Source organism: Hirundo rustica, chromosome 4, assembly GCF_015227805.2.
Source record: "Hirundo rustica isolate bHirRus1 chromosome 4, bHirRus1.pri.v3, whole genome shotgun sequence".
NCBI lineage: Eukaryota > Metazoa > Chordata > Aves > Passeriformes > Hirundinidae > Hirundo > Hirundo rustica.
Window position 1 is genome coordinate 72115870 of NC_053453.1, and position 17192 is coordinate 72133061.

Below are 17192 nucleotides of genomic sequence, written 5' to 3' on the forward strand. Positions count from 1 at the left end.
GGATGTAGAGCATAAATTTACAGAAGAGAACATTTGATCCCATTGGCCAATGTAAATCAAACAATAAAGTAGACATCTCTGCCAAATTCCTACAAATTTCACAAAAAATCATGTGAAGTAAGAAAGATGACTTAAAAATCTCAACTAAGACAGGGGCTGTGGCTGGATTTGTGAGACAATAGTTCAGAGGTGTGAAAGGTTGTGTGACTATCCATCCAATCTCAGGGAAAATTTTTGAAATAAGGTGATTATGAGATATAAGCCCTTAGAAAACTGAACTGCTGTTCAGATAGATATCTTATTCCAGTATGAAGCAGTTATAAGTGTGGGCAAGGTAGAAAAAAGCTTCCCTAGAATAAAAAGTCAGAAAAGAAAAGGAATAACTGTATTCTTACTTTAGTCAAGGAAATACTTCTCTCCTTGCCATTACCCTTAGAGCATGAATGTTTTATTCTGATGTCAAATTTCATAGTACGAAATTCCATCTGATGATGTTTCTGCCTGACTTTTAATGATGATTGGGAGCTTCGTCCTTCCAATGTGACAGAGTAACACCCTGGTCTCTGATTGCAAGTATTTTTCATGAGTTCACCCCTAAAATTCCCAGCAAACGTATCTGTACTCACTTCACTCTCCCTGGGGGCTAAGGAGCATAGACATTTAATTACTAATTTAGCTCTTAGGAAACAAAGAGCACACACACACATTTAAAAACACGGGAAACACCTTTCTCCCCATTTCCTAGTCTCAAGTTCAGTTCAGGTTCTTCTCATCCCCACTCCCCAATCTCAACTTTAGTCCAGACACCTTTCCCAAAACTCTGTCAGGGCTGCAGGTTGTACTCAGTCCCTTCAGGAGGAAACAGGTCTTGCAGGAGGCTCTGGCCAGTGCAGAGTTATTTCTTACTTGGTTTTGTCTGCTTCAGTGTGGGTGCTCTACAGGCCTTCAGGGCAGCAAACATCTTATGAAAGTTTTCATTTTTTTCTTTCTGAAGAGGAAGAAAAATACTCTCAAAGAAGTTCCAAGATAAATAAGAAAGCAGAATGCAATAATACCTCTCTGATATGACAGTATTTGTATATATGGCAGAGCTGAAGTTTACCTTAATAGAAGGAATGAGAAAAATCACTTTTTCTTAAATCATATTTTAAAAAACCCCAAACAATATAAAAGAATATTGTTTAAAAAAAAAATAAATAAAGTATACACTATCCGAAAGAGGAGGCAAGAAAATAGTCATTGAACTTTGTGAACAAAAAGAGGCAAGGAGAAGACAGAAATCTTCTCTTGCCTTCCCTTTCTACAACGAATGGATGTGTGTGTGCACTGTAAGTACTGCTAAAAGGTCCTAATGGAGAAAAAGACTGAGGTTCCTCAGGGTAAAAATGTAAGGCCTTGATGAAAGTCTTTCACTGTGGAATAGTTATGGAGATGAATTCCCATTTCCTTTAATGTAGAAGCAGAAAATGCCTGTAAATGGTCAAAAATCGTATGACTGGGCTATTCCTCAGAAATGTAAGGGCGTGTAATAAGCTCTGTAAAAATACAAAGATCTTTAGTCTGTTGATTGGAGACATGAGCTGAATGTTTCACTGAAGTCCACAAGCTTATATATTAACTAACAAAGCAATGTGAGATGTTAATTTTGGGAAATTTTGGTCATCAGCATATTTGCCTAAACATTAATTTCCCTTGAAAATATTGCAGTTAACTTCTGTCAATGACAAGAAAAGCCAGGAGAACATCATAAATAATTCAGAAAAAAAAGTAAGACTTAGAAAACCGGTATTTTTCACTAATGTAATAAATAAATGCAGGAAGGGTAAGAATTTTTAGAAAATAAAAAATGTCTGCACACATGCACGCACATTTACTAGATCTCCTCGCAATTGCTCAGAGAAATATATAGATCATGAGAAATAAATTAATCAGAAATGAAATCCAGACAGTTCAAGTAGTTCATTATAGGCAAAGTATGCAAGATGAGTGTATTCTGTTTTGAGTAATGTAAAAAAAAATTCAAAATGTTTTTAAACATCCAGCAAGGGGAAACTTAATCCAATTGTTACAAGTATAGAACAGTATACCACATGTACGTGGATAAATCTAAGCCAAGATACTAAGTAGGATACACTTTTCAAGAGTCATCAGGGTAGCAAGAAATCATCCTGCAAATCTCTTAGTTAAAAGAAGACCAAAAAAATTCCTGATGAAGTAAGAACAGTCGGCTCTATAATATTATTAACGTTATTAATCTAAGTAAGATCTCAGTCAAAAATATGGATGAAACAGGGTAGGACCTTCTTAAATGATGTAATCAGGTCAGTGAAGACAGGCTGACAAATCCAAGCTCTTAGAAAATTGACCGTACCTATCTTGACTAATACAAGGCAAAGGTTGCTTTTGAAAGTAGAGGGGAAAGGAATGATGGATTGAAAGACTGGAAAAGATCAAATGTAATATCTATTTTAGAAAGGGAACATCCAAGGAACTAGACACTGTCTGGGACTCGAAAAAAATCAGGCAAATAATAAATATGTAAACCCTTCTAAGATGGTAAAGGTGAGTAGCAGTTTGTCAGGACATTCCATGAAGAAATATTCTCCTGTTTTCTCCTATGAAAGATTAACAGCACTGCTGGATAGCAGGAAAATGAAAATTATCAGGAATCTGAAACAGAAAGATGCCCTGGATTTGATTTGTTTTTGTGGAGAACAGTGGAATGAGGGAAGTGCAAGAGCAGTTCTCATAAGTGAAAGAGTGTGTAAAAAGAGGAGAAGTGTAATACCAAACAGATCAAATGTTTTGGACAGCAAGGAAGTTTCAGGGTAAACTTCTGTTTCCTAATTATGGAAAATTTCCTAACGATAAGGTTATTTAGCTGTCAAAATGATTTTACTCTGTTGTCTGTGGATTCTTCATCAATGGAAGTCTGGAAGAATAACTTCAGAAAGACTTTTGGTAGAAATAGTTGTTGGATGGATGTATGTTTGGTGTCTGGATGGCCTTCTGTTTTCCTTTATCGTTGTAAAACATTGCAGGTTTTCTAGTTCAAAGACCTGTGTAATTGAGAAATAATTATTTTCTGTAAATTCTCGTTCCAGTCTGTCACACACCAAAGATCAATAATTACAATTCTAACTTGTGCATTCTGATTCTTTTGGCTGTGGTAAGAATTACCAGAGCAGAAAAGGGGGTTTTCCTGCAGGTATTTCAAGTCCCCAAGTTTGTATACATTGACTTCTAAGTTATTGTTAGCATAAAATAATCTCAGATCATTTACTGCTTGTTCACTTCTAGCCTGCTACAGTGACAATAAAGTAATTTTAGAGTAAGAACTGGGCAAAATCTCTCACTAATTCAAACTATGTTTTGAAGCAAAGCTGACTTTGGAGATTATATCATTTGCAAAATGACTGCATTCGAAACATGACACTTGGGAGCAGTAGCTGGCAGTTTAATGGCTCTGTTTTCCATTAAATCAGTCAAAACCAAAACAAATGGGATGACTAGCACTGGTAGGGACTCAATTAGTTCATTTTGTGATAAATCCTGTAGAGTAATAAGCTTGATTTGCAATTCATCTGTGTGGGCAGTTATTTCTTTTGTTAAGATGCTATTTTTATTTCAAGTATTTCTAGACATGATTTGATCAATATTTATTTGGAATTTTCCACTCCTGGGGAAGACATTTGGTGCTAGGAATCATAGTTTCTGCAAGATTGTATTGAGTCTTTCTGACTGACATTTTAGAGAACAATCCTGGTTGTCTTAAAAGAGAAAAGATTCTCTTACTGCATTGTCTGGCATGTTACTTTCCAAAGTAAAAAACAACTATTTTACTTTATATTTCATTAGGACTACTGAAAACTCTTCTTACTGCTGTCCATAGAAGAATAAAAGTGTCAAAACACATGTATTTCCTCTCAGAAGTTCAAACCACTACAATTCAGCTCCAGAGTCACATATATCTGATGTTTGTGTTGTTGATACATTTGTTATGAATTTTAAAATTGCAGGAAAGTGTTGTGCTGTATAACCTTTAACAGCATTCAGAGTTGGCTATTAAAAATTTCAGGAAGTACATAGATATAACATCAAAGTGCTTCACGATAGAGACATTTTTCCTTTTGTTTTTTGTTCAGTGAGGACGAAAAGGATGTTATCATTTGAAGGATTTATAAGGTACATGAACTCAGACGAAAGTTCAATATTTAAAAGTCAGCACAGGACCATCTATCAAGATATGAACCAGCCATTATGTGACTATTTTATTTCATCCTCTCACAACACCTACTTGATAGCTGACCAACTAATGGGACCCAGTCATTTATGGGGATATACCAGGTATTTAGTCATTGTTTTTTAATATTTTAAATATTCTTCTTTTTTTTTTTTTTTTTTTTTTAATGAATTCAAAGTCACATACAATCCTACTTGGCATTAAAGGACAAAGCCATCAAAGATACAAGTTGAAAATGTGAGAGTGGTATTTTATTTTTGTGTACACTTTTCAGTATATTTGCCAAACCATCTGTTCGTAGTCTGGAAACAATCTATTTTTTTTAACTTACATCTCAGAAAATCAACCTTGCAGCAAATGAAATCTATAGTATGGTGTACAGTACATGATTAAATCGGTTTTTAATCTCAACACGCCGTGCAAAATTAAATAACTCCCTGAAAGGAATGTAAAATTCCTGGGCAAGCTCTAATCTGTTCAATATACAGGATGTGTGGTGGAGTGTGTCTGTGTCAAGGACAGTTGTGTTCAGTGCATGTTGCGGTGTGGGCAGTTCAGAAACAACAAACACAACAAAATGTGGGCATTCAAGTAGCCAGCAGGGAGAGGAACCTCTGCAGTGTGTGACTCCAAGAGGATGATGGCCAGGATGCCTTATTGCCACGGCAGGGAGGAAGGAAATGGATTGGGTAATAAAAGCAACACTGAAAGCCCAGGACCTATTAAGATGATTAGGAAGAAAAATGTCCAGAATTCCCATTATTTGTACTACTTTAGTGAAGAGGAAGCATTTGGAACCATCTGAATTCTTTTTTGGTTGCCCTCTTAATGCTCTATAGTGACTTGCAGCCATCAGATACAATACCCAATTTCTAACAGTATTTAAAATTCCATGATGTTATTGCTGCACTGCTGAAAGTAATTGCAAGAGAGTATAACCCCCTCTCTCCTCCTCTTTACGTACTATTTGTGTGAGGAAAACGATAAAATCAGCTAGAGGCATATTTGACATATTGTTAATGTGTGAAAAGCAGCATGTTAAAAGACAGATTGGTAATTAAGTAAAACAGTTTATAAGAAATGTTTCAGTCAGTTGCTAGTCAAATATTAGAAACGTAAGAATTTAAGGGATGCCACTAACATATTAAAATTAAAGCAGTAAAGTCAAGGTGCCTGAGTAAAATTAGCACTCCCTCTTAGAAATGTGGTCGGGGTGAAGGATTCACTTATGTGAAGACCAAGTGCAACCAGATTCTCTAAGTGCAATGGATTTTCAAATACAGTGGTTCTCAAAATTGCAAACAAGTTTGGAATAATAACACAAAAGACCATTTAAAATATTCTTTTATTTTAAGTGGCAATTTGTTCCTTTATTCCAAAATTCCTTTATTGAAATCTTTGACCCTCATTTATAGCCTTTTAAGGAAGATAAATCAGGTAATTCCATATTCTTTAACGCTCTGATAAAGTTTATTACATAGCACACCTAAAATAAACAACAGAAGTATGTCTGTCTTATATAGGTATAATTCTGTGGGATTTCTTTTCATTTAGGATGAAAATGAGGTGGCTTTTCTGTAATTGATCACTGTGCTTGTAATCAGAAATACAACAACCTGTATAAAAAAGTATGGTATCTTTTTTTTTTTTGCTGTAAAATTGTTTCTCTTGTTCCTCTGAAGTGCTCTCTTAAAAGGATGTCGTTGCCTGGAGATTGACTGCTGGGATGGAAACAACAATGAGCCTATTGTGTATCATGGTCACACTTTAACAAGCAAAATTCCATTTAGTTCTGTAATTCAGGTGATTGACAAGTATGCATTTATGGTATGTATAGACATATGCATGTATTCATAAATTGGTTAGAATGGGATGGTGGCTTTAAATAAGCCAAAGACACGGCTCTTATAGATTCTCCAGGGTAAAAACAGAGACTGTGCAATGGGCACTGTTAAAATTAATTATAGAGCAATTGTGCTATTTGTTCTTGATGTATTTTTAAAACTTTTTAAATAAATCATCATAATTTTTCCTGATAATGAATATAAACCAAACTTAGTGCAAAAGATTCAGGCGATCTTATTCAGCTTGTTACGTGTAATTCTCACCTCAGAGCATTTAAACAAGGACTGAATAAAAATTGAAGACCTTGTTTTTCTCCTTTCTAATATATATTTTAAAGCTTTTTGTTTCATTTATTCTTCTGCTGCTATGAGTCTGTCCTATGTCCTATGTGTGAATTTATGAAATAGACAAAAGTATTAGATAATAGATGAGTTTGAGACTTTGTTTTCCATTTCCTCACTTTTTATTTTGAATATTCACCCTGATAAATGTTAGCAGCTACTGATTTTTTTGGGTCAGGTGACTCATCAGGGCAATATTCCTTCTGCCTGTCTATGGAAAAGCACTAAAATCTGGAAAGTCTTTGGCACTGTCTCAGGCTTTTATATAGACTTCTGGCAAAACTCCTGCTCAAAGGAAGTGCTGAATGACAATTAAGATAAATCTTAAAATCAGGCCAGCATTATGTGTGTGAATATATATCCATGACCATAAAATTTATGTGGATTTTTATACCTATGTGTTTATAGCCTTCCCAGTGTTAATCAAAGCTGTATTTTTTCTATTCTGTTTTCTATATAAAATTTAGTTAGTCTCTGATTTTAAAAGTGAACTTAAAAACCATTTTTTTATTCCACTGTTTTTCCAAAACCCACTGAATGTAACTCTCTTATTCTTGCTAATACACTATATATTGTGCTTAACTCTGATGCAAACTTAATTTCTCAAGCCCAAGTGCCAACGAGATGATAAAATCTCGATAGATAATGGTTGGTACCAGCTGTCCATGCAGGCTGAGCTTTGCTTCTCTTAACAGTCAATAGCAAATGCTCAGGGGACAAATGTAAAGACATGAAAAACATAAAATGGTGTTTTTCTTATTGACAATTTAGGTCCTGCCTGAGCAAAGATTTGATTCAGACAGTTTTTGGTAGCCACCAGTATTACTGGCAACTTATGAGATTTACTTATGTGTTTAAAATGATGTGTTTCTTTTGAGTTATTGTCTAATTTTTACTCAATTTCCCATTTTCACCTTTCACCTTTAATTTTTATTCAATTACTCTTACTTGAGTTTTGTCACGAGCAAAGTGTAGACTGTCCGTAAAAAAGTTTGTGATTTATGAAAAATAAAAAATATGCATAACTTGTTCATGTGAAGGCAATAGCTTCTGAACAAGCTTTGGGGAGACTATCAACGAAAAAAGTACTAAAAAAATCTGTCATAAACTATAGCAAAAGATATTTAATCTTGCTTTATGGGGTCAATTTTAATTTTAGAATCTGATTTTACCCTTTAAAACCAAAACAAATAAGTTCTTTTTACACCTCTGCATATGTCTAGCTCTGCTTTAACTTTCTGAAGGTTCATTTTTCCCTCCTTCAATTTTGCTTTCTCTTTTCCACAAATGTGAGCTTTTTAAATTGTATTACTAACCTGAAACAACTGATCTATATTCTGAATGCTTTAAAAATGAAGGTAAATACAGATTGCCAAGGCGCAATCTTTTGTAAAGTATTTTGGAAAGGCAATTATTCATATTTTTATTTATTAATAATAAAATCCTTAAATTATATTTCCAGTCATCTGCCTACCCGCTTGTACTGTCTTTGGAGAACCACTGCAGCCCTAAACAGCAGGAAGTTATGGCAGACTGCTTGAAAACTATTCTAGGTGAAAAACTTCTTTCTTCACCAATTGGTGGTGAAGTAGATATGACTCGACTGCCTTCTCCCGAGGTAATAAGTTTTTATTTTTCCCTATGAAAGAGAAGGAAAAAATTGTGGGCTTCTTAATTTTTTTTTTTTTTAATCCTCTGGAACTGAATTTATGGATCATATCTGATGTCTGAAATAGGCTTCAAGTAGTAACAAAAATATTTAAACAGCACAAAAAAAGCCACATGGAAAGATGCCACATGTTGGTGTATATCTTATCTGCTGTTTTGTTGTTTTTGTTGTTGTTGTTGCTTAAATTGAAGGAAATTCTTAACATTTAAATATGTTATTGAAATGGAAACCTGAATCGACACTTTTTGTCAGTAACAGTGATGATGAATCTTTTTCCTTGCATTCTGCTACTGCAAAGGCATTTTCTTTCTCAGCGTGTTTCTCCCTAAGACAGCGTTTCTCAGCGGGTGGCCTGAGATCCCTGGGATATGAAGTCAGAAAAGGCAATTAGATGGGTGTTGAAAATTTTATTGCAAAGTAAAACAAATAAATACCCATTGTTCCAGTCTTTGCGCGTCATTTTCTTTCAAGGACAAATTTTTTTTCAAATCTCTTGTAGCCCAAATTCATGCATACATATAAAATACTTACTTTTGCTTGTCACCATTGTTAGTGATAGCTATATTTTACTTTTTTTTTTTTTTTTTTTTTTTTTTACAGTAGCTAAAAAAATACAAATGAAAATGTAGGGAGGAATCACTCTCACATGAGGAAGAACAACACACAAAAAGTTGTAATTTTCAAAATATTTGTCAAGGAAAAATATTTTTGAAGTGATCTGTCCTGAAGATGCGCTGAAGTATTACCGTACTCTTATACTTCCACAACAACGTTGTTATAAATTTATTCTCCACCTTTTTTTTTTTAATTGGAGCATTATGGTTTTTTACATCACGGTGTCCACCATAATTTTGAAGCCTTGAAAACTGTTTATTCAATTAGGAAAAACAGTACAAACTATTTCAAACAGGAGGGCTTGTTTTAACACTTCTCAAAGCACGGCTGGATTCAGTGTAGATGTCCAATGATCATGTGTCCTCTGAAAGAGGCACAAAATCAGTGAACATGGAATCACTAAATCACATACTTAAAAATATTACTTTCTATGATATATATCCTTTACCATGTGGTTACTTTGATATAGGGAATTCATATTTCCATAGCTTGGAGTTTTCATGAATCAGCTCTGTAGAGTTTTGCCTGAAAATGTATTGCTGGGTTCTCTGATTATGGAAATACTGTCAGGTGAGATTAATTCTCCTGAACTTTTAAGATATTAAAGCATTGTGAGGCATATTTCCCATCTGTGCATGGTGTCAGGATTACCTAAATAATGCCAGTGTCCTCAGCTGGTTACAAAATTTGAATTTAATAAATTATTGTCTTGAGAATGAACATAAATTAGGATCATCTCCATTTCTCCTAGATACTCTGATCAAGCATGTGAGAAAAATCAGTAGGATTTTACTTAGCAATGGAAATATGTAGCTATGATTGAATTTATAAATTCAGTAGTAAGCTTGTCTTTTGGCTGGCATATTTTTGAAGAAGCACTTCTTGTCCTTGTTCAAAAGGAGTTTAGTGACATTTTTAAAGCTTGGGCCCTTGTGCATTTTCAAGGCCTGTGTAAATTCATTATAATTTGAGAAAGCCAAATTCTGAATTTAGTCTTCAGAGTGCTTTACTTAAGCTCTGTGAAAGAGATGTTACAGAACCATAAATGGTGAATTTTAAAGGTTCTATGTGGGAAGGATTCTCAGTGTGAAAAAAAATCATCTATCACCTATATAATTTACTGCTCCACTTTTTTCAAAATGGAGCATGAGCAAGAACAGGGAAAAAGCCACCTCAGTGTTCTTCAAGATCGGAATTAAATGGTTCTCTTGTGTGTACATGAATTGGGAAACCACATAGTTTCTCCAAACAGTTCAGAGAAACATTTGCCAATTACAGGTTCCTTTTAGGTTTTGGGGGCTTCCATATAAATTATTTTCTCTTCCCTTGTAAGGTCAATCTTCTACTTCCTTCTTTAAGTAGATCTTGAACTATACCTTTGTCAGCTGAGATGATTGTGCATATGTGGAAGGAGGTTAAAATGAGGAGCAAACCTGCTCTTAGGTGGTTCCTTGGACCACCTTGCAATGATGCCTCCTACCATTATAATTCTGTGTGAAAATCACATCAGAAAATAAATGTGGACACTTTTCTCTGCTTTTCCCAACACTTGTTTCATCTGAAAAAACAAACCCCAGAAAATTTCCAGAAAAAGTTTTGGTTTTGTTTTTTTTTTTAAATTTTTTTATCCTCAGTCATATAGTCACACTTCCAGCTGACTATATCGGTATTGTTAATTCCCTGCAATTCCTGTATTCTGTAGCACCTCAACACACAATTCTTCCTCTACATATGGTGGAAAGAGAAGACTCTTTCCCTGTTTCTTTCTTTCACACACCCCTTATCCCATGAGAAACTGAGGCTGCCCTTACGCTTCACCTATCTATTCTACCTCTTTCCCGAGCAGAGGTTTTGCCACCCAAACCAACAGACCTGATACAATTCCCTGCTCCTGGTCTTGGCCATCATGGTGCTTCTAAAGAGACTTTATGAACTTCCTCTAATATTCACTGGAATATCAAGTCCTTTGAGTCAGGCCCTGCATTAAATTAGATTTGACATCACTGACGGGTGCCAGACATCCCTGCTGGTTGCACCAGCACTCCTGGGGATGTGCTGATAGAAAGTGAAGGCATGAAGTGTCTTATGCAGCAATTTGTAGATGAACTTAGAAAATATCAGGATGCAAGAAGAGGTAAGATTTTACTTACCCTGCTGTGTCCTTCTTCTCTAAGAAATTTGACAGCAATTGGAAGAAACATGTAGGCATCCAGTGTAACACAGAAAAGAATGTAAACACAATGATGCTTTGATGAAAGTTTGTTCCTCAATTATTTTGCATTGTAGTGCATTGAACTGCCTTACACTGCTGACAGGATATATATTTCAGATAGCTGGGAATTTTTTATTATTTGCAGGTTTCCTGTCACAAAGTTGGAATGAGATATTGATGTGTGATTAACTGAGAGCCGAGTGGCTGCTACTGTGATTTTACAAGTTGTCTTTAATGTTTACCACACAGCTGCAAGATCAATTACTGTATTGTGGTGCCACAGAAGCATTTCTGGACAGAATTGCCAAGGCTTCCTTGTGGTTGTTAAACCTATGGTGTCCAAATAGTAGGATCTGTTTAATGATCTCCTTGAGAAAGATCAATAAAAGGCCTCCACTCCAACTTTATGGGCTATGGACATTTTAAATTCTGCTATTATGGGGAAAACCAGCTAACCCTATAAGCCAGGACTCATTCTTCACACTTTTCTTCACTTTTGTCTACTCAATATACAAAGGAGCTTTCTCTACACAGTGCGTGTTTTCAGTGAGAAAATCAAGATCAAGCCTGCTTTAGCATATCTAATTCTGTTGCTTCTGTTATGAGAATAATTCCTATTTATTTTGACCAAAGAGTCACATATGCAAATATCTTGACCAAGTCTTTGCATCAGAAATATCTTTGCTTCTTAGCAAGTCAAATGTTTTGAGTCACTCTTTTGCCTTTCAATCAGTCTGTGGCATCTATCTACAAAAATAAGAAGAAAAAGATGAGAGTGTGGTATGTCTTGGTGATGACATCAAAAAAAAAAAAATCAGTATTTGTCTCATAAAATTTCTGGCTGTAGTGAGTACTTACAGATGACTTATCTAATTCCTTCACTAATTTTAGGCATTGCACTCTTCTTGAGGGAACATGGCTTTCCCAGAAATGTAGTAAACCTGTGGCAGTCATTATCTGATGTTAATAGCCTCCCTGCAGTGCAAAGCAACTTCAGGAGGTAACTAAATACAAGACATTGCTATATTTTATATCATCACCCAGTTAGGTTTGAGGTCGATGGTTAATGTGGTGTATAAAACCAGGTTGTTCGTTTGGCAAGATATATTCTTGGAACATTGACCTTTGGTAAGGAATCTGTGCCGTGAAGGCCCAGAGCACACTCTATTAATAATTCTGTAACCATCTTTCTCTGCAATCATCCATTGGATTTCTTTCCAATCCATCCACAGATTTGGTTGAGTGTGTAGAATATCATCTCAGCTACAGCACAGCTGTTTAGCCTTGCACCAGTCTCACCTGAAGTCTACTACAGAGCACAACACAAAAGGGGAATTTTCAGGGTGGGGTGCTTCACTGGGTAAATGTGTTGTATGCAAACTTGTTATGAAGTAGCTAAAATGCTGCTCCTGATATAACTAATATCTGTTTACCTAGAGCTCAGACGTTGCTGGTAGTACTGATTTAAAGTTATCTTTATAACTGTGATTTATATGGCTGCTACAGAGACATCCATCCACACTTCACTAAGTGTGATTCTCTTGAACTGTTAAAGATAGCTGGTGTCGGGATTTTTAACAGTTGTACTTAGCAAATCTTGTCATTGTCTCAAAACCTTTCCCTGTGTGAGACTTCACAGGAGGTGTTGCATCTTCACCCTGTATCAGTATTTAAGACAGCAGTATAATTCTTGAAATAGAATATTATGTAAAACTCAGAAGAGATTTTAACCTTGTTGTTTAGTAAGATTTTCAGGACTTGATATTCCTCAAACTAAGCTTCTAAAGCTGGTCAGGAAAGGAGAAGGGAGAACAAGCTAAATTTAAACAGGAAAGAACTATTCTTTTTACAATATTTAAGTCTCAAATCCCAGGTTTATTCTTTACATTTCTGGGGACTGAATTTGACATGAATTGCAGTGGGTTTGCCTGATCCAAACTGCTTGTGATTTTTGTCTTGGAAACTTGGCATTACTTCAGCCAATTTGTGTTGTACATCACATTAACCAGAATGTACAAGAAAAAAAGTTTTGTTCATTTAATTATGTAAATATTTGTTCCAGTTGATTGTACTTCGAGGCTTTTGCTTATGCCAGCCTTGATGTCCTACTATGCTCTAGGGAAGACCTATTATGTTTTACACGTTTAAATTTTTTAGTATGCTTACAGTTTATATAGAAGTAAACAGCAAAAGTATTTTTAACTTTTTTTTTTTTTTTTTTTTTTTTTTCCTTTCATAATACAACTAGAAAGAAGTTATAGGGAATGCTCAGACTTTCAGCTCATTAAAAAGTTTTTCATCTCTCTTAGAAGACTTGGACATGTAAAGAAAAAGGTGTCACATGTTTAGCAGTGCTCATTACCAATTAAAGAACTCAGATTTCACAGAGTCACTGATTCTCTAAGCATATATTTGTTATAACTTTTTTTGAATATGTTTGAAGTTCAGACAAAATCCTTGGTATGTCATTTTTTCAGTTTATATTTCAATGATTTGGGGTAACCATTACTGGAATTTGCTTCTGGCCAAAAAATAGCAAATTTTTATATCCCTGGAGTATTTTTTGTAACTGTTTCTGAAAAGAGACATGATTTTAAAATTTTATATTTGTAGAAAACAAAACAAACCCATAACAAACTTCTCCTACCTCAAGGCGTTTATGCTTTTGTTAACAGTTCATAAACAGAATTTTAGACTTATTTAAAGCATCATGACACATCTTTATATCATTACACATACACACTATGGTCTTTTTTTTTTTTTTTTTTTTTTTTAAGAAGTTTTCATATAGGAGGCAGGAATGTAACCATAGAAAGTTTTTTTCTTCCCATGTATACCAAGTCCTTTTTTCTTTATTATTAGAATTAAGTCTTCCTGTGAATAACAAAATACAAGCTCAAAAGTGAATGGAATTGCTTTTAAATATTGGGGAATGTGAATATGTAAAGGCAAATTCAGATATCTTTAAAAATAAGAATAGCCTTTATCATAATAAAACTCTTCTAAAATATCACAAAAAAAAAAAAAAAAAAGTTCATCAGTAAGAAATAAAGGAAATGTTAAAGGGCTTCCTTATTCTGAGTTACCAGTAAAGAGAGACTAATCAAACCTTCCAGCAGCACGGCATTGATAGATATTGGGCACAGGATGTCTCATTCCACTGGCACCCTGGCAAAACACCAACATGAGATTTGAAGTGATAAGGGGATTATGAGCAATGGAGCTTACAATGGAAATAAATGGAATGTCTATCCTTGCCTATGACTCTGGTTTCCATTTTAAAAGTTTGGGTTTATATGTTTCCATCATCCAAAGGCTTCATATTTTCTTAATGGATACCTTAAAATACAGCATTTTAATGACTTTTCATTTTTTGTGAAATTATTTTTTCCGTGTTCCTGCCACACTCCCACCAGTAGTGTAATCTTCCTTTTCACTAGAGCGTTGGAAATTTAAGGAATATTTTTGTGGATGACTTTATTCAAGAGCGATAGTAAGTCCTGTTACTCACTGGCAGCGTACAGACGTAGAGTTGAATGTCTCCTACGTAATAGCATCTTTACTGCTAATACAATTTAATAAATCTAAGTGAGATATATACTCATAGGATTCTGTTGGATAGATGAAAGCCTTGTTATTAGAATCAATATAATTCAATGATCTTTTTCCCCCCTCTACATTATATATTATGGAGGTTAATTCATGTCCATTTAAAAATAGAGAAACTGCTTAAGCAAAATCACCAAAATGTTGTTCTCCTGGCCAGATAAGGTCAGCATAAGAAACTACTGTAAAATAGCACAAGTTATAAGCAAAACTTTCAATTTGCTACACGACAGATATGTACACAGGCACTAATTGAATAAAAAATTTCCTACAGCCTCATTAATAGATCAAAACATTCCAAATTATACCAGACATGTCTTTAAATGTGTATATATACATAAAAGCATAGGCATAGTAAAAAATATGCCTTCTATGTCTTGCCTGGCTATGAACTTTGGCTCTTACTTCCTACTTTTATCTTTTCATAGTTTCAACATCTGTGGTGAAGAGCCTTTTCTCCTGTCATGGGGTTAGATAGTCACATTCTGTTGTGTACTTTGATCCCCAAATTCTCTTTGGTTTATTTGGCTTTGTCTTCTGCCTCACTCATATCTGTTTTGCTTCATTTTGTAAGCTCAATTCATTATATTTAATAAACAACTTTGAAGATGGGTTAAGTAATACCAAGAGATAACCCACATAACTCTAGTTACTATTGTTAAACCTATTTTCTACAGGCATTAAAATTCAAAGTTCTGATAAAAAATAAAAAAGTTGGAACGCTTGAGGAAAGCCTGCTCAGGATGGAGGATGAATATCACGGTGAGACAGAGGAACTGTCTGACTCTGGCTCTGATTCTGAGGATGAAGACACAGATGACACGTTACCTCTTCGGCAACCGAGGAGTCCCTCCAAAAGAAAAGGAGAACGTAGATCTTCACTCATGCCTCAAAAAAACCCGAAGGTAACTTTTGCTTCAATTGAATATGGAGAACACATAGATTTTTTTTTATTTTTTTTTTTTAAATAAGGACAATATTATCTTAAAATAGAGACTAAATTTTAAAGGGAAACATTAAAATTACTAAGATCAGTGCATTTGGAAATTACATGTTTAAGCTCAAGGTGTCAGAATTTTCCTGTTCTTATAAGAAAAGCCCGATTTGGACCACATTTTAGTATCCAACAAAAAGGCAACCACGTCCTGCGCTCCCATCTTGAACTTCAACGACATTTTTCTCTTTCAAGCCTTGTGCTTGTCCCAGGTGCTCAGTACCACAAGCAGACTTAAGATGAAGTTACCCAAGTGTTTTGTGGGCACCATGGCCCTCAAGGAACTATTTAAAGAGAACACTTACAGCAGTTCCTGATGACAACAAAGTTAACTATGTCTTCACCGAGTCTACCAGTCTATTTTTGAGACAGATTCCCCAATTTTCTTCTGTTCTTTATTTATTTCATTAAATTAGGTGCATATTCCTGGTTATGTTGAAACATTTTTCAGCACCTGGAATTGAAGAGGTATTTTTACCTTTATCATGTAGAGACTTAACATTAAGCACTATTTCTGAAAGAAGTGTAAAAATTGGGTGTAATCTCTTTTTTGAAAGTCAAATTGAACTTCTTTTTTTTTTTTTTTTTTTTTTTTTTTAACCAAGTATAATTTACTACCATGGAAAATCTGTTGCTTCATCAGGGTTGAAACCGCTTTGTTCAACTTTTTTAAGGTGTCAGGCAGCACCTGATGTATCCAGTCACTTTTGCACATCATGCTCTGATTACCTGAATGTGGCTAAATTGGCAATGCTCCTCAGAGCCCAGCATTCCTGCTGAGAGGCGGTGTCTCTTTTTTTCTGATTTGATGGTTTTGAAAGTTTTTGCTTCTTTCTCATTCCACCTGACACAGAGACATAGAAAGGAAAAAGTTCTGAGGAAGGATGGAATACTCTTTGAACAGGAAAGGCCAACTGTCTAGAAAATAGCTTTCAAGTATATTTGTAGGGCCACGTTACAGATGAGAATGTACTCCACATACCCTTAAACAGCAACACAAAAAGTATCTGCTCATGTTTCAAAGGCAGAAGAGGAAGTTGTTTGCAGGGTCCCACTCTGTTGGAGTATTTGTCTCGATGTCCCACTGTATTGCTTTATGGGAGAGTGGGAGAGCATTTGAATCCACAGCCAAGACACCCCAGTGATGCTGCTGGCTTTGCCTGTGCCAATGCCAGCCTCCAGAGAGTTGTATTTTTCAGGATTTCAAGAAATCCAGAAATTTCAGGATTTCCAGGCAGTAGACTCCTATTGCTCCTCATGGGACATAGCCCCAGAATAATTAATGAGCGTGAACTTTGATAGTTTAAGAGCCATGAGCAGGCAATCTCTCTTATTTTGTCAGATGAGAATTTGCCTTCAAAAGCTTTAATGGAATGTAAACATGATTAGCATCAGCAGCTCTCTGCTGGCTACTGCCCCCAATTAGCTCAGAAGTCATGCTAAGGAAAATGAAGTGGTCATGTCGTGCCTCACTGCAAGAGAGAAGACCCTGGTAAAATTTCAGCCATCTTTGCTTGTTTTGGTAATGGAGCAAGACTAAATTAAGATTTTGGCAGGAGAACTTTCAACCTTAAGAATAAAAGAATTTTCTTAACTTCAGAGCAATGATTAGAGGAATATGCCTTTGACTAATTTGCTTGACAGCGTAGTATTTTCCTATAATTCTG

The 17192-nt window shown here is 35.2% G+C and overlaps 1 protein-coding gene across 1 annotated transcript in view; it reads left to right on the top strand.

Annotated features, from left to right (window-relative positions):
- Window positions 1-17192, top strand: part of PLCZ1 (phospholipase C zeta 1) — a 43935-nt gene that overhangs the window by 7023 nt on the left and 19720 nt on the right. The window contains exons 3-6 of the mRNA XM_040062629.1: window positions 4146-4347; window positions 5926-6070; window positions 7892-8047; window positions 15209-15436. Coding sequence (XP_039918563.1) covers window positions 4146-4347; window positions 5926-6070; window positions 7892-8047; window positions 15209-15436 — 731 coding nt within the window. The remainder of the gene's footprint in view (window positions 1-4145; window positions 4348-5925; window positions 6071-7891; window positions 8048-15208; window positions 15437-17192) is intronic.